Below are 25105 nucleotides of genomic sequence, written 5' to 3'. Positions count from 1 at the left end.
CCCTCAAATTCACGGAGTTTATTAGATTCCACATGACACTGGTCCTGAGAGATTTTCAGCCCTCTGGATCTTTCGGAACCAGTGCCAGTAAGGTGAAAGGGGGGGATGGTGCTATTAGCGATCCAGACTCCTCGTGTTTGGTATTAGCAGATTCACACACTTACGCTGATTGTGAATATTCATTCAGGTTCTTGATATTACCTACGGGCATGCTGAGAGCGGGCAAAATATGAATTGGCCCAAAACCTCTCCCTGCCTAAGGGGGCATTGCCTTATTCAAATTGCAAGGCTGGACTTGTATGTGTCATAACTCCTCCCACCTACAGTGAGGAACAAAACTGACATGATCCAAAAGTCCAGGGTCCTTTACCTTCAATCTGATGCCTAGTAACATCCTGGCAGCCCGCAAGGACCCGGGCCAAAACCTCCATCTTTGAACTTTCTAACAAAGGCCTGTTGGCCGCATGGCAACCGCCATTTTGGGACTTTCGCCAAAGACTTGCGATTGCCGCATGGACTACCAATAACGGTATTTGAACTGTATATAATCGGACATTCTGTTCCTTTTCTTCCCTTCTCTCTGTCAATCAATCTGTTCTAAAATAAGCTGTGTGTATGTAGTTTAGAAATAAACTAACGATTTTATCGTTCAGTCGTGTGCCTTTTCTGGTCATCTGATTGCTGCTATAACGAATCTGCCCTCTGAAGAGTCAGTCATACTACCGCATTGTTTTATGATTTGCTTATAAATTGTTGATTTGCTAGCTAGGTTGTAAATAACCGTTTCTTCCTTCTAGGATTAGCTAGTACCAGATTTCCTGTGCGAAATCGATAACTTCGTTTCTCGATTATAAATACAATTCGAGATTGCATCATATAGGGACCCAGTAACCTTTCTTTAACGTCACATTGCTCACAGTCTTTAAGCCGTCGGAAGTGATTATTCCCCGAACGGTGACTTGAGCGTGTTGAACGTGATTGGGCTGGCTACCGTATTATGATAGCGTTGGAGACTGTCCGCTCCATACAACCGGACAGTGGTGGCAGTGTATTTACCCGATTTCCAGCGCGAAATCGATATTTTTAGTTTACAGATTGTATATACAATCAAAATTGTACATGTATGGGCACCTCCAACCAATCTTAACCGTTTACTACGCACACAGTGAATTTGCCTCCAGCAGTCTCTAGTGCATGAGACCTGCATGGCAACAGTGGCCTAGTAATACGGGATTGGTGGATGTTTGTCCCATTACATATTGTCGGCAGCTGCGCGACCAATCTTTATTGTCAGTCTGTTCACCGTACTTCCTGCGTATGCTAACGGGAGCAGATTAGACGGGATTGGCACGCTCTGTCGCCCTTTTCTTTCTTCCCTCTGACGATCCAGCAACCGGTCTCGTTGTCCGTCTGCGCCCGTACTTCGTGCGTACGCTAACGGGAGCAGATCTCGACGGGATCGCGGGGCTGGATTGTCACATTGGTGGGCAGTGGTGGTGATAGCACACCCCAAAACCAGGCATAGCCAGCTTTTGGGAAATCAGAGCACAAAGATCTGACAAACTCAGTCTTTGCAACCAGAATAATAAGACAGTGGTCGCTAAGTATCCTGTCTTGCAGAACCGAAGTTCTGGGCACAAAACGGTACACATTGATAGCGAATAGATTGGTCTACATTTCCTAACTTTTTCTTTGCTATATCCTACTCTTTCTTGTACTCCTCTCTTCTGAATGTCTGATTCAGTTCAGTTTCACCAGAATTGGTTTGTTCCTGACTTGCAAGCCCTCTGCGGATCGCACGGCATTTCTGCTTGCAGCACAAACAAGGCTGAGCTGGTGGCATTACTCCAGAGATGGAATCCTTGTCGCCACCTTGCTTAATGCCTCCATACACCGCAGTCCTGATACCCCCGGAGTGGTTGGCAAACCTGACCGGCGAGGATCTGCGCATGTACCAGGAGTTCCGAGAACGGATGCTCCAGCGTGAAGCAGAGCACCAAGCGCGCCGGCGCCAGTGGGATCTCCAGATCAAAGAGCTACGGCTCCAGCGTGAATTGGAGTTGGCCCAGCTAACCCAATGGGTTCTGCACTCTTCACTATGTGTTTCGGTGGAGAGATGCGAACCTCTACCCGTGACCCCCACAGCTAAACTTCCTGCCATGGAAGAGGGCACGGAACGAGACTTTCCTGTATGCACCTCTGAGAGGGCGTACCATCAGGTTCCTGTACCTGACAGCCAGAGAACCCTGGTGCTGGACAGTCACAGAACACTGTCCCCAGACTTGGAAGGAGGTAAGCCTACTGCATTCGCTCCTCCTGGTCCGGCGAGCTTTGTGCCACTGAGACCTGCAGCTGCTGCTATTGCTGCATCCCAGTCTGACACACCTGCCATTCGCATGTGCAATCTTTGTGGCAAGACAGGCCACATACAGTTCTGTCCCAAGAGGTAGAGGATGACAGTCCCTAGCCCGAAGATGGCTAGCAACCCTGATCCGTCACCTGCATCACCCTCTGCACAGCCTGTCAGCGTGTCAGAGATGCTCTACGGTTCCGGAAATCTTCACAGTGCTCCAGTGAACGACCAGATCATCTTTTGCTCCAGTGCTCCAGAAGCAGATGTTTCCTTGGTCTGTTCCGACCTTGCCACAGAGGAAGATATTCTCCCACAAAAGCTCCTCACCCTGACTGAAGTCAGGCCCAACCACCACAACCCTGTTATCCCAGGTCCCGAGAAGGCCGGATGGAGGGTGGGTTTTCCAGAGCGGGCTGTTGCTGAGTTTCCCTCTCCTCCTGTGCTTGGCACTGATCTAGGCACGCTTGTGTGCCCTTCGGAATTTTCTGCTGATATGCAGGAGTTCCCAGCAGGACTCCCTGACCACCAGGTACTGTACAAGCCTATGGGAAAACAGGGAGATGTCAACCCCTTACCTGCTATTGCTACTGTACCTAACGCCACTGGGCGGGAGGTACCCTCAGATTTATATGTACCAGCAACTGACTGTCTTTTATCTCTTTCTGCACCTGTTATTACTAATGAAATTGCATGTGTCAGTGATAATTGTGATAGAAACGCTGTACATTCTTTGGCCATTACATGCTCTATGGCCAGCCGCATGAACTCAGAGCTGACAGCAGGGATTCCCTCTGACAATTCTGACTTTCAGGCGGGTGACACTCATGCTAAAAATGACATATCATGTTATGCAAATGCTTTTGATAATGTTGTGCATGTTTGTGAGAGTACGCTGGGTGACGCCTTCAGTGTCACCGGTAGTCCGGACTCAGGACTATCTGGAGAAGTCTCGACTTCCCCTGATATCTCTGACCCCCAGACCAATGTCAATATTGATGTAATTTACCCAAAAGGTGACGTTTATTGTGGTATACCTGTGCAGACAGACACACACAGTACTGTTGGTAACCTGAGCTCAGAGCCTGCAGGCATTCCTGTCAGCTCTGACCCCAGAGAGTTTGATTTTCAGCAGCTGACCTCAGATCACACTAGGCAGCTGGCTGAGACTTGTAGTCCCACATCCGTGAGGATACTACAGAGCGACTCCAACCTGCGTGCGCTTAGTGGCCAGACCGCTAAGCCGACAGCAGTGGAAGCTCCACTACAGGTGTACAGGGAGAATGGTAACTACTCCAGTGAACCCATTCCCCATGTAACTGACACCCCAGGTGAAAGCACGGTCCATGTGGATCTGTTAGAAGCCCAGTCAGATAGAACGCAGTTAGTTCTGGGAGAGCACAACCAATTAGAACAGGAAGACACAGGTCCCCTGCCAGGCTTGATAGCTCCCACACGAGAATTGGCGGATGATGTGAAAGTCACCCCCCACCTCTCGTACTCCCCGAAGGCCTCGCTGAAGCGCACTGCGCCCCCACAGCGAAATCTTCGCAGCAACCCTGGGCTGGATACAGCAGTTCACAGAAGGGACCCGGGGACTCACAAGCCCTTATGGCAGATCCCCTACAGCGCCTCTCCGGAGGTGCAAGCAAAAGTGAAGATGAAGTATGAGGAGATGTTACAGATGTCTGTCCTCCGCAAATCCTCTAGCTCACAGACCACCATGTTCTGTGAGGCCTATAGGATGCCGGACGACATCCCAATAACCGATGCGTATCCCATGACTCCCCTCGGTGATCTGTTGGATTGGCTGGCATCCGCCAACTACCTAACGATCATAGATCGGAGCTACGGATACTGGCAGATTCCAACCGTGCCCAAGGCACGCCTGGAATCCACATTCACCCTGCCCTTGGACTTAAACGCCTCGATGTGGATGTCTTTTGGCATGATGAATGTCCAAGCCACCTTTCTCCAAGCGTGGAACGACCTGTGGAAGAGCAAGCACGGTTGTACAGTCACGTACCCGGATGACATCCCTGTGTTCCCCCCGACTTGGGAGCAACGCTGCGATCACTCGTCCCTGGTACTAGGACAGCTGTTAGCTGACAATCTGACCGTTGAACCAGACGCAGATCAGATTGTCATGACAGAGGTACAGGCCTCTCTGGGAACAGCGGGATACTACAGGACGTTTGCGAAGCCCTGTAGCCTCCTGGCTAAACCACTGACCAACACAAAAAGGGCAACCCCCAAGGTCATGTGGAACCCAGGCTTCCCCGCTGTAATGAGCCCAAGTAGCAAGTTGGTATTGCTTCAGTCAAGGTCCTGCTAACAGCTCCTTCCTCAATCTTGTAAAGGGGGGAGATGTGACGCCGTCGATATGACATATCGAATGCGTCATGGAGTTACGAACGCTAGTCTTCGCAAACCAACCAAACTGACAGTTTTTGGTTTAAATACACTTTTTTTTCCCTTCGCCAAAGGGCTGGAGAAATCTTTTCATGGTCAGTTAATTAGCCTCCTGTTGAAAAGATTCTCTGCCAGCACAGGGGACCCCCTGAGGTGTTTATGACCTCATCCATCAGGTGAAGGGTAGATATCAGTTGACAGAAGCTCATAAATTGTAGCTTTCTCCAGCCTGATTGGCACCGACCCAGCAGGAGTCCGACACATAGCTGCCTTGTGGCCTGAGTTGAAAGGAGACAGGAATGATCCTTATCACGCCATCTGGGCACCCAAAGATTCAGCAAAACTGTAGAAACTGTATTTAATAAATAGGCACAGTTTGGTAATATTTCTGGTGTTCCCAAGATCGCAGTTCCCTCAAATTCACGGAGTTTATTAGATTCCACATGACACTGGTCCTGAGAGATTTTCAGCCCTCTGGATCTTTCGGAACCAGTGCCAGTAAGGTGAAAGGGGGGGACGGTGCTGTTAGCGATCCAGACTCCTCGTGTTTGGTATTAGCAGATTCACACACTTACGCTGATTGTGAATATTCATTCGGGTTCTTGATATTACCTACGGGCATGCTGAGAGCGGGCAAAATATGAATTGGCCCAAAACCTCTCCCTGCCTAAGGGGGCATTGCCTTATTCAAATTGCAAGGCTGGACTTGTATGTGTCATAACTCCTCCCACCTACAGTGAGGAACAAAACTGACATGATCCAAAAGTCCAGGGTCCTTTACCTTCAATCTGATGCCTAGTAACATCCTGGCAGCCCGCAAGGACCCGGGCCAAAACCTCCATCTTTGAACTTTCTAACAAAGGCCTGTTGGCCGCATGGCAACCGCCATTTTGGGACTTTCGCCAAAGACTTGCGATTGCCGCATGGACTACCAATAACTGTATTTGAACTGTATATAATCGGACATTCTGTTCCTTTTCTTCCCTTCTCTCTGTCAATCAATCTGTTCTAAAATAAGCTGTGTGTATGTAGTTTAGAAATAAACTAACGATTTTATCGTTCAGTCTTGTGCCTGTTCTGGTCATCTGATTGCTGCTACAACAAATCTGCCCTCTGAAGAGTCAGTCATACTACCGCATTGTTTTATGATTTGCTTATAAATTGTTGATTTGCTAGCTAGGTTGTAAATAACCGTTTCTTCCTTCTAGGATTAGCCAGTACCAGATTTCCTGTGCGAAATCGATAACTTCGTTTCTCGATTATAAATACAATTCGAGATTGCATCATATAGGGACCCAGTAACCTTTCTGTAACGTCACATTGCTCACAGTCTTTAAGCCGTCGGAAGTGATTATTCCCCGAACGGTGACTTGAGCGTGTTGAACGTGATTGGGCTGGCTACCGTATTAAGATAGCGTTGGAGACTGTCCGCTCCATACAACCGGACAGTGGTGGCAGTGTATTTACCCGATTTCCAGCGCGAAATCGATATTTTTAGTTTACAGATTGTATATACAATCAAAATTGTACATGTATGGGCACCTCCAACCAATCTTAACCGTTTACTACGCACACAGTGAATTTGCCTCCAGCAGTCTCTAGTGCATGAGACCTGCATGGCAACAGTGGCCTAGTAATACGGGATTGGTGGATGTTTGTCCCATTACATATTGTCGGCAGCTGCGCGACCAATCTTTATTGTCAGTCTGTTCACCGTACTTCCTGCGTATGCTAACGGGAGCAGATTAGACGGGATTGGCACGCTCTGTCGCCCTTTTCTTTCTTCCCTCTGACGATCCAGCAACCGGTCTCGTTGTCCGTCTGCGCCCGTACTTCCTGCGTACGCTAACGGGAGCAGATCTCGACGGGATCGCGGGGCTGGATTGTCACAGTGGGCACGGGGGGGATCAGCTGACCAAGCCGATCAGCTGACCCCAGAGCTGGTAACTATTGGTTGATCACTTAGGGGTGGCGCCAGAGAGCACTACTCCATATATAGTTACTGCTGGCCAGTCACAAGTTGTCTGCTGTTGCGAACACTATGTGGAAGCACTCAGACCTTATCAGATCCAACAGTGTGTTTGAACCAGGAGGACCTGGGAATTCACACTGAGTCAGATTACTTGTATTATCATTCTGTTATTTGTTAGACTAGTTCCAGGGTGTAGAGACCACGGACCTCACACCGAGACTAGGGAACTTGTGTTATCATTCTGTTATACATCAGACTAGTTCCAGGGTGTAGAGACCACGGACCTCACACCCAGACTAGGGAACTTGTGTTATCATTCTGTTATACATCAGACTAGTTCCAGGGTGTAGAGACCACGGACCTCACACCCAGACTAGGCATTATTTGATATCTGTTATGACTTATTGCTTTCCTGACTATTCCTCTGATCTCTGATTCGGTACCTCGCACATCTGATACTCTGTTGCCAAACCCAGCTTGCCTTGGATACCGAATCAGCCTTCTGTCTTTGTACTTTATCTGTCCGTGTGTTGCCGACCTGGCTTGCCCGACCTCGAGAGCTATCTCTCCCCTTAAGAGATAGTCTCTGGATCAGATAGTGACATCCACCTTCAGGTGTCACTCACTCTCTGGTCCTTCCTACCTCCAGCCTGACTCCACCCCTTGGAGAGTCTCAGGCGGCTGGAAGGTTCCTGTACTCTCTAAAAGCAGTATTGCCTATACTGCCAAAGATCACCTGCTCATCAGGTGTGTTTCTCTAAGTATTACTGTTACACCAAACACTCATATACATAGGTGTCCAGAGGTTAGCAATATATCTGTATTATCGGTGATTCTGCAGATCATCAATAATCAGGTATATATCTGTATTCTTGGTGATACTGCAGATCACCAATGATCAGATTCTCTCTGCGTGCTGACAACGATCGTTACAGTTCTGTGTGAGAGTGGGGTTAGGTTTAGTTGTAGTAAAATATCGGTGATATTTACCAATGTTTTACTATAGTTATTATGACTGTAATCATATTTTTATTTTCATTGCTTGTGATTTTTTTATTACTGGTATTTTAACATATTTATTATTCTATCTCAGATAAAGTTATAAACAATGGGTATGATGCAGGAGCCACCCGGGACACCCATCACAGCACCCTGCAGGAGCCACCCGGGACACCCATCACAGCACCCTGCAGGAGCCACCCGGGACACCCATCACAGCACCCTGCAGGAGCCACCCGGGACACCCATCACAGCACCCTGCAGGAGCCACCCGGGACACCCATCACAGCACCCTGCAGGAGCCACCCGGGACACCCATCACAGCACCCTGCAGGCACCAACTGGGACACCCATCACAGCACCCTGCAGGAGCCACCCGGGACACCCATCACAGCACCCTGCAGGAGCCACCCGGGACAACCATCACAGCACCCTGCAGGAGCCACCCGGGACACCCATCACAGCACCCTGCAGGAGCGACCTGGGACACCCATCACAGCACCCTGCAGGAGCCACCCGGGACACCCATCACAGCACCCTGCAGGAGCCACCTGGGACACCCATCACAGCACCCTGCAGGAGCCACCCGGGACACCCATCACAGCACCCTGCAGGAGCCACCCGGGACACCCATCACAGCACCCTGCAGGAGCCACCCGGGACACCCATCACAGCACCCTGCAGGAGTCACCCGGGACACCAATCACAGCACCCTGTAGGAGCCACCCGGGACACCCATCACAGCACCCTGCAGGAGCCACCCGGGACACCCATCACAGCACCCTGCAGGAGCCACCCGGGACACCCATCACAGCACCCTGCAGGAGACACCCGGGACACCATCACAGCACCCTGCAGGAGCCACTTGGGACACCCATCACAGCACCCTGCAGGAGCCACCCGGGACACCCATCACAGCACCCTGCAGGAGCCACCCGGGACATCCATCACAGCACCCTGCAGGAGTCACCCGGGACACCCATCACAGCACCCTGCAGGAGTCACCCGGGACACCCATCACAGCACCCTGCAGGAGCCACCCGGGACACCCATCACAGCACCCTGCAGGAGCCACTCGGCACACCCATCACAGTACCCTGCAGGAGCCACCCGGGACACCCATCACAGCACCCTGCAGGAGCCACCCGGGACACCCATCACAGCACCCTGCAGGAGCCACCCGGGACACCCATCACAGCACCCTGCAGGAGCCACCCGGGACACCCATCACAGCACCCTGCAGGAGCCACCTGGGACACCCATCACAGCACCCTGCAGGAGCCACCCGGGACACCCATCACAGCACCCTGAAGAAGCCACCCGGGACACCCATCACAGCACCCTGCAGGAGCCACCCGGGACACCCATCACAGCACCCTGCAGGAGCCACCCAGGACACCTATCACAGCACCCTGCAGGAGCCACTCGGGACTCCCATCACAGCACCCTGCAGAAACCACTCGGGACACCCATCACAGCACCCTGCAGAAACCACCCGGGACACCCATCACAGCACCCTGCAGGAGCCACCCGGGACACCCATCACAGCACCCTGCAGGAGCTACCCGGGACACCCATCACAGCACCCTGCAAGAGCCATCCGGGCACAAATCACAGCACCCTGAAGGAGCCACCCATCACAGCACCCTGCAGGAGCCACCCGGGACACCTATCACAGCACCCTGAGTCACCTAACCCCCAGAATACAGTGTGTGGAATAGGGAAATGAGTAGGGTGGTTGTGCAGCACTTACATTTTTTGGCCTATAGTGGAATTCTCCTGGAATAGCAGGTCCACGTCGATGTCAAAATTGCAGGTGGTTATACACCAAGTCATCCCTCCCACCACCTGCAGACAGACACAATGCAAGTCACATGATGAGTAGTTGTACACCAAGCCCTCCCTCCCTAGGTGAAGTCATGGAGAAGCATGTGATCAGTGTGGTCAGGTGAGAGATATGTAAGTCTCTGATTAGTGATGGTCGTGTCTAGGAGAAGTCATGGAGAGGCATGTGATCAGTGTGGTCAGGTGAGAGATATGCAAGTCTCTGATTAGTGATGGTCATGTCTAGGAGAAGTCATGGAGAACCATGTGATCAGTATGGTCAGGTGATAGATATGCAAGTCTCTGATTAGTGATGGTCATGTCTAGGAGATGTCACGGAGAAGCATGTGATCAGTCTGGTCAGGTGATAGATATGTAAGTCTCTGATTAGTGATGGTCGTGTCTAGGAGAAGTCATGGAGAAGCATGTGATCAGTGTGGTCTGGTGATAGATATGTAAGTCTCTGATTAGTGATGGTCGTGTCTAGGAGAAGTCATGGAGAAGCATGTGATCAGTCTGGTCAGGTGATAGATATGTAAGTCTCTGATTAGTGATGGTCGTGTCTAGGAGAAGTCATGGAGAAGCATGTGATCAGTGTGGTCAGGTGATGGATATGTAAGTCTCTGATTAGTGATGGACGTGTCTAGGAGAAGCCATGGAGAAGCATGTGATCAGTGTGGTCAGGTGATAAATATGTAAGTCTCTGATTAGTGATGGTCGTGTCTAGGAGAAGTCATGGAGAAGCATGTGATCAGTTTGGTCAGGTGATAGATATGCAAGTCTCTGATTAGTGCTGGTCGTGTCTAGTAGAAGTCATGGAGAAGCATGTGATCAGTGTGGTCAGGTGAGAGATATGCAAGTCTCTGATTAGTGATGGTCATGTCTAGGAGAAGTCATGGAGAACCATGTGATCAGTGTGGTCAGGTGATAGATATGTAAGTCTCTGATTAGTGATGGTCACGTCTAGGAGAAGTCATGGAGAAGCATGTGATCAGTGTGGTCAGGTGATAGATATGTAAGTCTCTGATTAGTGATGGTCATGTCTAGGAGAAGTCATGGAGAACCATGTGATCAGTATGGTCAGGTGATAGATATGCAAGTCTCTGACTAGTGGTAGTCATGTCTAGGAAAAGTCATGGAGAAGCATGTGATCAGTGTGGTCAGGTGATAGATATGTAAGTCTCTGATTAGTGATGGTCGTGTCTAGGAGAAGTCATGGAGAACCATGTGATCAGTCTGGTCAGGTGATAGATATGTAAGTCTCTGATTAGTGATGGTCATGTCTAGGAGAAGTCATGCAGAAGCATGTGATCAGTGTGGTCAGGTGATAGATGTGTAAGTCTCTGATTAGTGGTGGGCGTGTCTAGGAGAAGTCATGGAGAAGCATGTGATCAGTGTGGTCAGGTGATAGATATGTAAGTCTCTGATTAGTGATGGTCGTGTCTAGGAGAAGTCATGCAGAAGCATGTGATCAGTCTGGTCAGGTGATAGATATGTAAGTCTCTGATTAGTGATGGTCGTGTCTAGGAGAAGTCATGGAGAAGCATGTGATCAGTGTGGTCAGGTGATAGATATGCAAGTCTCTGATTAGTGATGGTCGTGTCTAGGAGAAGTCATGGAGAAGCATGTGATCAGTGTGGTCAGGTAATAGATATGTAAGTCTCTGATTAGTGATGGCGTATCTAGGAGAAGTCATGGAGAAGCATGTGATCAGTCTGGTCAGGTGATAGATATGTAAGTCTCTGATTAGTGATGGTCATGTCTAGGAGAAGTCATGGAGAAGCATGTGATCAGTGTGGTCAGGTGATAGATATGTAAGTCTCTGATTAGTGATGGTCGTGTCTAGGAGAAGTCATGGAGAAGCATGTGATCAGTGTGGTCAGGTGATAGATATGCAAGTCTCTGATTAGTGATGGTTGTGTCTAGGAGAAGTCATGAAGAAGCATGTGATCAGTGTGGTCAGGTGATAGATATGTAAGTCTCTGATTAGTGATGGTCGTGTCTAGGAGAAGTCATGGAGAAGCATGTGATCAGTGTGGTCAGGTGACAGATATGTAAGTCTCTGATTAGTGATGGTCGTGTCTAGAAGTCATGGAGAAGCATGTGATCAGTGTGGTCAGGTGATAGATATGCAAGTCTCTGATTAGTGATGGTTGTGTCTAGGAGAAGTCATGGAGAAGCATGTGATCAGTCTGGTCAGGTGATAGATATGTAAGTCTCTGATTAGTGATGGGCGTGTCTAGGAGAAGTCATGGAGAAGCATGTGATCAGTGTGGTCAGGTGATAGATATGTAAGTCTCTGATTAGTGATGGGCGTGTCTAGGAGAAGTCATGGAGAGGCATGTGATCAGTGTTGTCAGGTGATAGATATGTAAGTCTCTGATTAGTGATGGTCATGTCTAGGAGAAGTCATGGAGAAGCATGTGATCAGTCTGGTCAGGTGATAGATATGTAAGTCTCTGATTAGTGATGGTTGTGTCTAGGAGAAGTCATGGAGAAGCATGTGATCAGTGTGGTCAGGTGATAGATATGTAAGTCTCTGATTAGTGATTGTCATATCTAGAGGAAGTCATGGAGAAGCATGTGATCAGTGTGGTCAGGTGATAGATATGGAAGTCTCTGATTAGTGATGGTCGTGTCTAGGAGAAGTCATGGGGAAGCATGTGATCAGTGTGGTCAGGTGATAGATATGTAAGTCTCTGATTAGTGATGGTCATGTCTAGGAGAAGTAATGGAGAAGCATGTGATCAGTGTGGTCAGGTGATAGATATGTAAGTCTCTGATTAGTGATGGTCATGTCTAGGAGAAGTCATGGAGAAGCATGTGATCAGTGTGGTCAGGTGATAGATATGTAAGTCTCTGATTAGTGATGGTCATGTCTAGGAGAAGTCATGCAGAAGCATGTGATCAGTCTGGTCAGGTGATAGATATGTAAGTCTCTGATTAGTGATGGGCGTGTCTAGGAGAAGTCATGGAGGAGCATGTGATCAGTCTGGTCAGGTGACAGATATGTAAGTCTCTGATTAGTGATGGGCGTGTCTAGGAGAAGTCATGGAGAAGCATGTGATCAGTGTGGTCAGGTGATAGATATGTAAGTCTCTGATTAGTGATAGTCGTGTCTAGGAGAAGTCATGGAGAAGCATGTGATCAGTGTGGTCAGGTGATAGATATGTAAGTCTCTGATTAGTGATGGTCGTGTCTAGAAGTCATGGAGAAGCATGTGATCAGTGTGGTCAGGTGATAGATATGTAAGTCTCTGATTAGTGATGGTCATGTCTAGGAGAAGTCATGGAGAAGCATGTGATCAGTTTGGTCAGGGGATAGATATGTAAGTCTCTGATTAGTGATGGTCGTGTCTAGGAGAAGTCATGGAGAAGCATGTGATCAGTGTGGTCAGGTGACAGATATGTAAGTCTCTGATTAGTGATGGTCGTGTCTAGGAGAAGTCATGGAGAAGCATGTGATCAGTGTGGTCAGGTGATAGATATGCAAGTCTCTGATTAGTGATGGTTGTGTCTAGGAGAAGTCATGGAGAAGCATGTGATCAGTGTGGTCAGGTGATAGATATGTAAGTCTCTGATTAGTGATGGCGTGTCTAGGAGAAGTCATGGAGAAGCATGTGATCAGTCTGGTCAGGTGATAGATATGTAAGTCTCTGATTAGTGATGGTCATGTCTAGGAGAAGTCATGGAGAAGCATGTGATCAGTGTGGTCAGGTGATAGATATGTAAGTCTCTGATTAGTGATGGTTGTGTCTAGGAGAAGTCATGGAGAAGCATGTGATCAGTGTGGTCAGGTGATAGATATGTAAGTCTCTGATTAGTGATGGTTGTGTCTAGGAGAAGTCATGGAGAAGCATGTGATCAGTGTGGTCAGGTGATAGATATGTAAGTCTCTGATTAGTGATGGTCGTGTCTAGGAGAAGTCATGGAGAAGCATGTGATCAGTGTGGTCAGTTGATAGATATGTAAGTCTCTGATTAGTGATGGTCGTGTCTAGGAGAAGTCATGGAGAAGCATGTGATCAGTCTGGTTAGGTGATAGATATGTAAGTCTCTGATTAGTGATGGCGTGTCTAGGAGAAGTCATGGAGAAGCATGTGATCAGTGTAGTCAGGTGATAGATATGTAAGTCTCTGATTAGTGATGGTCATGTCTAGGAGAAGTCATGGAGAAGCATGTGATCAGTGTGGTCAGGTGATAGATATGTAAGTCTCTGATTAGTGATGGTCGTGTCTAGGAGAAGTCATGGAGAAGCATGTGGTCAGTGTGGTCAGGTGATAGATATGTAAGTCTCTGATTAGTGATGGTCGTGTCTAGGAGAAGTCATGGAGAAGCATGTGATCAGTCTGGTCAGGTGATAGATATGTAAGTCTCTGATTAGTGATGGTCGTGTCTAGGAGAAGTCATGGAGAAGCATGTGATCAGTCTGGTCAGGTGATAGATATGTAAGTCTCTGATTAGTGATGGTCATGTCTAGGAGAAGTCATGGAGAAGCATGTGATCAGTGTGGTCAGGTGATAGATATGTAAGTCTCTGATTAGTGATGGTCGTGTCTAGGAGAAGTCATGGAGAAGCATGTGATCAGTCTGGTCAGGTGATAGATATGTAAGTCTCTGATTAGTGATGGTCGTGTCTAGGAGAAGTCATGGAGAAGCATGTGGTCAGTGTGGTCAGGTGATGGATATGTAAGTCTCTGATTAGTGATTGTCATATCTAGGGGAAGTCATGGAGAAGCATGTGATCAGTGTGGTCAGGTGATAGATATGTAAGTCTCTGATTAGTGATGGTCGTGTCTAGGAGAAGTCATGGAGAAGCATGTGATCAGTCTGGTCAGGTGATAGATATGGAAGTCTCTGATTAGTGATGGTCGTGTCTAGGAGAAGTCATGGGGAAGCATGTGATCAGTGTGGTCAGGTGATAGATATGTAAGTCTCTGATTAGTGATGGTCATGTCTAGCAGAAGTCATGGAGAAGCATGTGATCAGTCTGGTCAGGTGATAGATATGTACGTTTCTGATTAGTGATTGTCATATCTAGGGAAAGTCATGGAGAAGCATGTGATCAGTCTGGTCAGGTGATAGATATGTAAGTCACTGATTAGTGATGGGCGTGTCTAGGAGAAGTCATGGAGAAGCATGTGATCCGTCTGGTCAGGTGACAGATATGCAAGTCTCTGATTAGTGATGGTCGTGTCTAGGAGAAGTCATGGAGAAGCATGTGATCAGTGTGGTCAGGTGATAGATATGCAAGTCTGATTCGCTAGTCATGATCATGAGCTTTGCAAATCTATCAGCTGATCAAACAAATCATATTATTCTCCATGAGATCTAGACACGACCATCACTAATGGTAACCTAAATCCATTACTAACCCCCTCCCCCACAGGCTCCTCATCTCACCTTGTCAAATGGAGAGAGCCCCTTAATTCTGGCCCGAAAATATCCGGCGGCCACCAGCAGCTCCAAGATCTCCAGAAGCTTCACATTCTGCTCCTCATCCTCCCGGCTCTCCACCTGTAACCAGATATATGGTATCATTATTACAGTGGACCTGAACTCTTGCACAGGACAGAAGAAACAGAGATACAGTGGGATGCGAAAGTTTGGGCAACCTTGTTAATTGTCATGATTTTCCAGTATAAACCGTTGGTTATTATGATGAAAAATGTCAGTTAAATATATCATATAGGAGACACACACAGTGATATAAATATATCATATAGGAGACACACACAGTGATATAAATATACCATATAGGAGACACACACAGTGATATAAATATATCATATAGGAGACACACACAGTGATATAAATATATCATATAGGAGACACACACAGTGATATAAATATATCATATAGGAGACACACACAGTGATATAAATATACCATATAGGAGACACACACAGTGATATAAATATATCATATAGGAGACACACACAGTGATATAAATATACCATATAGGAGACACACACAGTGATATAAATATATCATATAGGAGACACACACAGTGATATAAATATATCATATAGGAGACACACACACTGATATAAATATATCATATAGGAGACACACACAGTGATATAAATATACCATATAGGAGACACACACAGTGATATAAATATATCATATAGGAGACACACACAGTGATATAAATATACCATATAGGAGACACACACAGTGATATAAATATACCATATAGGAGACACATACAGTGATATAAATATATCCTATAGGAGACACACACAGTGATATAAATATATCATATAGGAGACACACACAGTGATATAAATATATCATATAGGAGACACACACAGTGATATAAATATACCATATAGGAGACACACACAGTGATATAAATATACCATATAGGAGACACATACAGTGATATTTGAGAAGTGAAATGAAGTTTATTGGATTTACAGAAAGTGCGCAATAATTGTTTAAATAAAATTAGCCAAATTTGGGCACTGTTGTCATTTTATTGATTCCAAAACCTTTAGAACTAATTATTGGAACCCTATTTGGCTTGGTAAGCTCAGTGACCCCTGACCTACATACACAGGTGAATCCATTATGAGAAAGAGTATTTAAGGGGGTTAATTGTAAGTTTCCCTCCTCTTTTAAATTTCTCTGAAGAGTAGCAACATGGGGGTCTCAAAACAACTCTCAAATGTCCTGAAGACAAAGATTGTTCACCATCATGGTTTAGGGGGAAGGATACAGAAAGCTGTCTCAGAGATTTCAGCTGTCTGTTTCCACAGTTAGGAACATATTGAGGAAATGGAAGGTTCAGTTCAAGTTAAGGCTCGAAGTGGCAGACCAAGAAAAATCTCGGATAAACAGAAGCGACGAATGGTGAGAACAGTCAGAGTCAACCCACAGACCAGCACCAAAGACCTACAACATCATCTTGCTGCAGATGGAGTCACTGTGCATCATTCAACCATTCAGCACACTTTACACAAGGAGATGCTGTATGTGAGAGCGATGCAGAGGAAGCCTTTTCTCCACCCACAGCACAAACAGAGCTGCTTGACATATGCTAAAGCACAATTGGACAAGCCAGTGGACTGCTGAAACTAAAATTTAGTTATTTGGGCATAACAAGAGGTGTTATGCATGGCGGAAAAAGAACATAGCATTTCAAGAAAAACACCTGCTACCTACAGTAAAATATGGTGGTGGTTCCATCATGCTGTGGGGCTGTGTGGCCAGTGCAGGGACTGGGAATCTTGTCAAAGTTGAGGGACTCATGGATTCCACTCAGTATCAGCAATTTTGGAGACCAATGTCCAGGAATCAGTGACAAAGCTGAAGCTGTGCCGGGGCTGGATCTTTCAATAAGACAACGACCCTAAACACTGCTCACAATCCACTAAGGCATTCATTCAGAGGAACAAGTACAATGTTCTGAAATGGCCATCTCAGTCCCCAGACCTGAATATAATTGAAAATCTGTGGTGTGAGTTAGAGAGCTGTCCATGCTTGGAAGCCATCAAACCTGAATGAACTAGCAATGTTTTGTAAAGAGGAATGGTCCAAAATACCTTCAGCCAGAATCCAGACTCTCATTGGAACCTACAGGAAGCGTTTAGAGGCTGTAATTTCTGCAAAAGGAGGATCTACTAAATATTGATTTCATTTCTTTTCTGTTTAAACAATTATTGCGCACTTTCTGTAAATCCAATAAACTTCATTTCACTCCTCAACTATCACTGAGTGTGTCTCCTCTAGGATATATTTATATCACTGTGTGTGTCTCCTATAGGATATATTTATATCACTGTGTGTGTCTCCTATATGATATATTTATATCACTGTGTGCGTCTCCTATATGATATATTTATATCACTGTGTGTGTCTCCTATATGATATATTTATATCACTGTGTGTGTCTCCTATATGATATATTTATATCACTGTGTGTGTCTCCTATATGATATATTTATATCACTGTGTGTGTCTCCTATATGATATATTTATATCACTGTGTGTGTGTCTCCTATATGATATATTTATATCACTGTGTGTGTCTCCTATATGATATATTTATATCACTGTGTGTGTCTCCTATATGATATATTTATATCACTGTGTGTGTGTCTCCTATATGATATATTTATATCACTGTGTGTGTCTCCTATATGATATATTTATATCACTGTGTGTGTGTCTCCTATATGATATATTTATATCACTGTGTGTGTGTCTCCTATATGATATATTTATATCACTGTGTGTGTCTCCTATATAATATATTTATATCACTGTGTGTCTCCTATATGATATATTTATATCACTGTGTGTGTCTCCTATATGATATATTTATATCACTGTGTGTGTCTCCTATATGATATATTTATATCACTGTGTGTGTCTCCTATATGATATATTTATATCACTGTGTGTGTCTCCTATATGATATATTTATATCACTGTGTGTGTCTCCTGTATGATATATTTATATCACTGTGTGTGTCTCCTATATGATATATTTATATCACTGTGTGTGTCTCCTATATGATATATTTATATCACTGTGTGTGTCTCCTATATGATATATTTATATCACTGTGTGTGTCTCCTGTATGATATATTTATATCACTGTGTGTGTCTCCTGTATGATATATTTATATCACTGTGTGTGTCTCCTGTATGATATATTTATATCACTGTGTGTGTCTCCTATATGATATATTTATATCACTGTGTGTGTCTCCTATATGATATATTTATATCACTGTGTGTGTCTCCTATAAGGTATATTTATATCACTGTGTGTGTCTCCTATATGATATATTTATATCACTGTGTGTGTCTCCTATATGGTATATTTATATCACTGTGTGTGTCTCCTATATGATATATTTATATCACTGTGTGTGTCTCCTATATGATATATTTATATCACTGTGTGTGTCTCCTATATGATATATTTATATCACTGTGTGTGTCTCCTATATGATATATTTATATCACTGTGTGCGTCTCCTATATGGTATATTTATATCACTATGTGTGTCTCCTATAGGATCTATTTATATCACTGTGCGTGTCTCCTATATGATATATTTATATCACTGTGTGTGTCTCCTGTATGATATATTTATATCACTGTGTGTGTCTCCTGTATGATATATTTATATCACTGTGTGTGTCTCCTATATGATATATTTATATCACTGTGTGTGTCTCCTATATGATATATTTATATCACTGTGTGTGTCTCCTATATGATATATTTATATCACTGTGTGTGTCTCCTATATGATATATTTATATCACTGTGTGTCTCCTATAGGATATATTTATATCACTGTGTGTGTCTCCTATATGATATATTTATATCACTGTGTGTGTCTCCTATATGATATATTTCTATCACTGTGTGTGTGTCTCCTATATGATATATTTATATCACTGTGTGTGTCTCCTATATGATATATTTATATCACTGTGTGTGTCTCCTATATGATATATTTATATCACTGCGTGTCTCCTATAGGATATATTTATATCACTGTGTGTGTCTCCTATATGATATATTTATATCACTGTGTGTCTCCTATATGATATATTTATATCACTGTGTGTGTCTCCTATATGATATATTTATATCACTGTGTGTGTCTCCTATAGGATCTATTTATATCACTGTGCGTGTCTCCTATATGATATATTTATATCACTGTGTGTCTCCTATATGATATATTTATATCACTGTGTGTGTGTCTCCTATATGATATATTTATATCACTGTGTGTGTTTCCTGTATGATATATTTATATCACTGTGTGTGTCTCCTATATGATATATTTATAGCACCGTGTGTGTCTCCTATATGATATATTTATATCACTGTGCGTGTCTCCTATATGATATATTTATATCACTGTGTGTCTCCTATATGATATATTTATATCACTGTGTGTGTGTCTCCTATATGATATATTTATATCACTGTGTGTGTTTCCTGTATGATATATTTATATCACTGTGTGTGTCTCCTATATGATATATTTATAGCACCGTGTGTGTCTCCTATATGATATATTTATATCACTGTGCGTGTCTCCTATATGATATATTTATATCACTGTGTGTGTCTCCTATATGATATATTTATATCACTGTGTGTGTTTCCTGTATGATATATTTATATCACTGTGTGTGTCTCCTATATGATATATTTATATCACTGTGTGTCTCCTATATGATATATTTATATCACTGTGTGTGTTTCCTGTATGATATATTTATATCACTGTGTGTGTCTCCTATATGATATATTTATATCACTGTGTGTGTCTCCTATATGATATATTTATATCACTGTGTGTGTGTCTCCTATATGATATATTTATATCACTGTGTGTCTCCTATATGATATATTTATATCACTGTGTGTGTGTCTCCTATATGATATATTTATATCACTGTGTGTGTTTCCTGTATGATATATTTATATCACTGTGTGTGTCTCCTATATGATATATTTATAGCACCGTGTGTGTCTCCTATATGATATATTTATATCACTGTGCGTGTCTCCTATATGATATATTTATATCACTGTGTGTGTCTCCTATATGATATATTTATATCACTGTGTGTGTCTCCTATATGATATATTTATATCACTGTGTGTGTGTCTCCTATATGATATATTTATATCACTGTGTGTCTCCTATATGATATATTTATATCACTGTGTGTGTGTCTCCTATATGATATATTTATATCACTGTGTGTGTTTCCTGTATGATATATTTATATCACTGTGTGTGTCTCCTATATGATATATTTATAGCACCGTGTGTGTCTCCTATATGATATATTTATATCACTGTGCGTGTCTCCTATATGATATATTTATATCACTGTGTGTGTCTCCTATATGATATATTTATATCACTGTGTGTGTCTCCTATATGATATATTTATATCACTGTGTGTGTCTCCTATATGATATATTTATATCACTGTGTGTGTCTCCTATATGATATATTTATATCACTGTGTGTGTCTCCTATATGATATATTTATATCACTGTGTGTGTCTCCTATATGATATATTTATATCACTGTGTGTGTCTCCTATATGATATATTTATATCACTGAGTGTGTCTCCTATTTGATATATTTATATCACTGTGTGTCTCCTATATGATATATTTATATCACTGTGTGTGTGTCTCCTATATGATATATTTATATCACTGTGTGTGTTTCCTGTATGATATATTTATATCACTGTGTGTGTCTCCTATATGATATATTTATAGCACCGTGTGTGTCTCCTATATGATATATTTATATCACTGTGCGTGTCTCCTATATGATATATTTATATCACTGTGTGTGTCTCCTATATGATATATTTATATCACTGTGTGTGTTTCCTGTATGATATATTTATATCACTGTGTGTGTCTCCTATATGATATATTTATATCACTGTGTGTCTCCTATATGATATATTTATATCACTGTGTGTGTTTCCTGTATGATATATTTATATCACTGTGTGTGTCTCCTATATGATATATTTATAGCACCGTGTGTGTCTCCTATATGATATATTTATATCACTGTGCGTGTCTCCTATATGATATATTTATATCACTGTGTGTGTCTCCTATATGATATATTTATATCACTGTGTGTGTCTCCTATATGATATATTTATATCACTGTGTGTGTCTCCTATATGATATATTTATATCACTGTGTGTGTCTCCTATATGATATATTTATATCACTGTGTGTGTCTCCTATATGATATATTTATATCACTGTGTGTGTCTCCTATATGATATATTTATATCACTGTGTGTGTCTCCTATATGATATATTTATATCACTGAGTGTGTCTCCTATTTGATATATTTATATCACTGTGTGTCTCCTATATGATATATTTATATCACTGTGTGTGTGTCTCCTATATGATATATTTATATCACTGTGTGTGTTTCCTGTATGATATATTTATATCACTGTGTGTGTCTCCTATATGATATATTTATAGCACCGTGTGTGTCTCCTATATGATATATTTATATCACTGTGCGTGTCTCCTATATGATATATTTATATCACTGTGTGTGTCTCCTATATGATATATTTATATCACTGTGTGTGTTTCCTGTATGATATATTTATATCACTGTGTGTGTCTCCTATATGATATATTTATATCACTGTGTGTCTCCTATATGATATATTTATATCACTGTGTGTGTTTCCTGTATGATATATTTATATCACTGTGTGTGTCTCCTATATGATATATTTATAGCACCGTGTGTGTCTCCTATATGATATATTTATATCACTGTGCGTGTCTCCTATATGATATATTTATATCACTGTGTGTGTCTCCTATATGATATATTTATATCACTGTGTGTGTCTCCTATATGATATATTTATATCACTGTGTGTGTGTCTCCTATATGATATATTTATATCACTGTGTGTCTCCTATATGATATATTTATATCACTGTGTGTGTGTCTCCTATATGATATATTTATATCACTGTGTGTGTTTCCTGTATGATATATTTATATCACTGTGTGTGTCTCCTATATGATATATTTATAGCACCGTGTGTGTCTCCTATATGATATATTTATATCACTGTGCGTGTCTCCTATATGATATATTTATATCACTGTGTGTGTCTCCTATATGATATATTTATATCACTGTGTGTGTCTCCTATATGATATATTTATATCACTGTGTGTGTCTCCTATATGATATATTTATATCACTGTGTGTGTCTCCTATATGATATATTTATATCACTGTGTGTGTCTCCTATATGATATATTTATATCACTGTGTGTGTCTCCTATATGATATATTTATATCACTGTGTGTGTCTCCTATATGATATATTTATATCACTGTGTGTGTCTCCTATATGATATATTTATATCACTGAGTGTGTCTCCTATTTGATATATTTATATCACTGTGTGTGTCTCCTATATGATATATTTATATAGAGTGACCATATTTTTGTGGGTCCAACCTGGGACGGGGAGGGGGGCGTGGGGGGGTGGGGGGGCGGCGCGCTTAGCGCGCCGCGGCGAAAAGTGGGAAGGAGTGAGGAGTGTGCAGTGGCGAAGACTGGGGGAGTGGGGCTGCGCGCCGCGCCGAAAAAATGGGCGTGGCCATGACATTGTATGGGCGGAGCTAACATAATGATGTAACAGCGAGGCATAAGAAAGCAGTGTTTACGCCATGATGTGGACAAACGAGACTTTGTATCATGGGTGTGCAGAAACTGTGTGATGCTAATAGTATACCGTAACCACAAAGCAGCAAACATAGCCATCTATGACCATTAAATAATAAATGCAGTAACAGTTACCCCGGACACCAGAAAATAAACGCAATAGGCAACATGTCAGTATAAAATAAATGCAATGCGGGCAAACATGTCAGTACAAAATAAACGCAATGCGGGCAAACATTTCACCAGAAAATAAACGCAATGCGGGCAAACATGTCAGTACAAAATAAACGCAATGCGGGCAACATGTCAGTACAAAATAAACGCAATGCGGGCAAACATTTCACCAGACAATAAACGCAATGCGGGCAAACATGTCAGTACAAAATAAACGCAATGCGGGCAACATGTCAGTACAAAATAAACGCAATGCGGGCAAACATTTCACCAGACAATAAACGCAATGCGGGCAAACATGTCAGTACAAAATAAACGCAATGCGGGCAACATGTCAGTACAAAATAAACGCAATGCGGGCAAACATTTCACCAGACAATAAACGCAATGCGGGCAAACATGTCAGTTAAAAATAAACGCAATGCGGGCAACATGTCGGTACAAAATAAACGCAATGCGGGCAAACATTTCACCAGAAAAGAAACGCAATGCGGGCAAACATTTCACCAGAAAAGAAACGCACTGCGCCCAAACATTTCACCAGAAAAGAAACGCACTGCGGCCAAACATTTCACCAGAAAAGAAACGCAATGCGGGCAAACATTTCACCAGAAAAGAAACGCACTGCGGGCAAACATTTCACCAGAAAAGAAACGCACTGCGGCCAAACATTTCACCAGAAAAGAAACGCACTGCGGGCAAACATTTCACCAGAAAAGAAACGCACTGCGGCCAAACATTTCACCAGAAAAGAAACGCACTGCGGGCAAACATTTCACCAGAAAAGAAACGCACTGCGGCCAAACATTTCACCAGAAAAGAAACGCACTGCGGGCAAACATTTCACCAGAAAAGAAACGCACTGCGGGCAAACATTTCACCAGAAAAGAAACGCACTGCGGCCAAACATTTCACCAGAAAAGAAACGCACTGCGGGCAAACATTTCACCAGAAAAGAAACGCACTGCGGGCAAACATTTCACCAGAAAAGAAACGCACTGCGGCCAAACATTTCACCAGAAAAGAAACGCACTGCGGGCAAACATTTCACCAGAAAAGAAACGCACTGCGGCCAAACATTTCACCAGAAAAGAAACGCACTGCGGCCAAACATTTCACCAGAAAAGAAACGCAATGCGGGCAAACATTTCGCCAGAAAAGAAACAATGCGGGCAAACATTTCACCTGGAAAAGAAACAATGCGGGCAAACATTTCACCTGGAAAAGAAACAATGCGGGCAAACATTTCACCTGGAAAAGAAACAATGCGGGCAAACATTTCACCTGGAAAAGAAACAATGCGGGCAAACATTTCACCTGGAAAAGAAACAATGCGGGCAAACATTTCACCTGGAAAAGAAAGCATTTACTCACCTGGCAGAAGTGTCCGGCCTCTGGCGCGCTGCTCCGTCCCGGGACCGTCTTGTTCCTCCTGCTCTGGTCTCCCGCGCTGACAGGGCTACAGCAAGATGGCGCCCGAAGCCCTGTACTAGTGACACAAATAGGTCTCCAGTACAGGGCTCCGGCAGCCATCTTGCCGTAGCCCTGCTCGCCTGCTGGTGTCGGAAACAGACACCGGAAGAGGAGGCTGGAGCGGGGCTGCGGGCAATGAACTGGCACGGCGTCTATAGACGCCGCTGCCAGTTCATTGAGGAGAGAGTGGCCAGAGTCCCGAGGCCGGGACGTCCCGCTGCTCAAAGCGGGACGTTTCCCGGGACCTCATTAAGCCTGGGACAGCGGACCCCGAATCCGGGACGTGTCCCGGGCAATCCGGGACGTCTGGTCACTCTAATTTATATCACTGTGTGCGTCTCCTATATGATATATTTATATCACTGTGTGTATCTCCTATATGATATATTTATATCACTGTGTGTGTCTCCTATATGATATATTTATATCACTGTGTGCGTCTCCTATATGATATATTTATATCACTGTGTGTATCTCCTATATGATATATTTATATCACTGTGTGTGTCTCCTATATGGTATATTTATATCACTGTGTGTGTCTCCTATTTGATATATTTATATCACTGTGTGTGTCTCCTATATGATATATTTATATCACTGTGTGTGTCTCCTATATGATATATTTATATCACTGTGTGTGTCTC

General features: G+C 43.6%; 1 protein-coding gene across 1 annotated transcript in view; it reads right to left on the bottom strand.

Moving 5' to 3' along the window:
- Nucleotides 1-15071, bottom strand: part of CCDC93 (coiled-coil domain containing 93) — a gene marked incomplete at its 5' end in the record, with an annotated part of 100430 nt that extends 85359 nt beyond the window's left edge. Inside the window, 2 exons of the mRNA XM_068264795.1 lie at nt 9487-9581; nt 14958-15071. Coding sequence (XP_068120896.1) covers nt 9487-9581; nt 14958-15071 — 209 coding nt within the window. The remainder of the gene's footprint in view (nt 1-9486; nt 9582-14957) is intronic.
- Between the last annotated feature and the right edge of the window lie 10034 nt (nt 15072-25105).

Source organism: Hyperolius riggenbachi, unplaced genomic scaffold, assembly GCF_040937935.1.
Source record: "Hyperolius riggenbachi isolate aHypRig1 unplaced genomic scaffold, aHypRig1.pri scaffold_155, whole genome shotgun sequence".
NCBI classification, from domain to species: domain Eukaryota; kingdom Metazoa; phylum Chordata; class Amphibia; order Anura; family Hyperoliidae; genus Hyperolius; species Hyperolius riggenbachi.
This window is presented reverse-complemented; position numbering and strand designations above follow the sequence as displayed.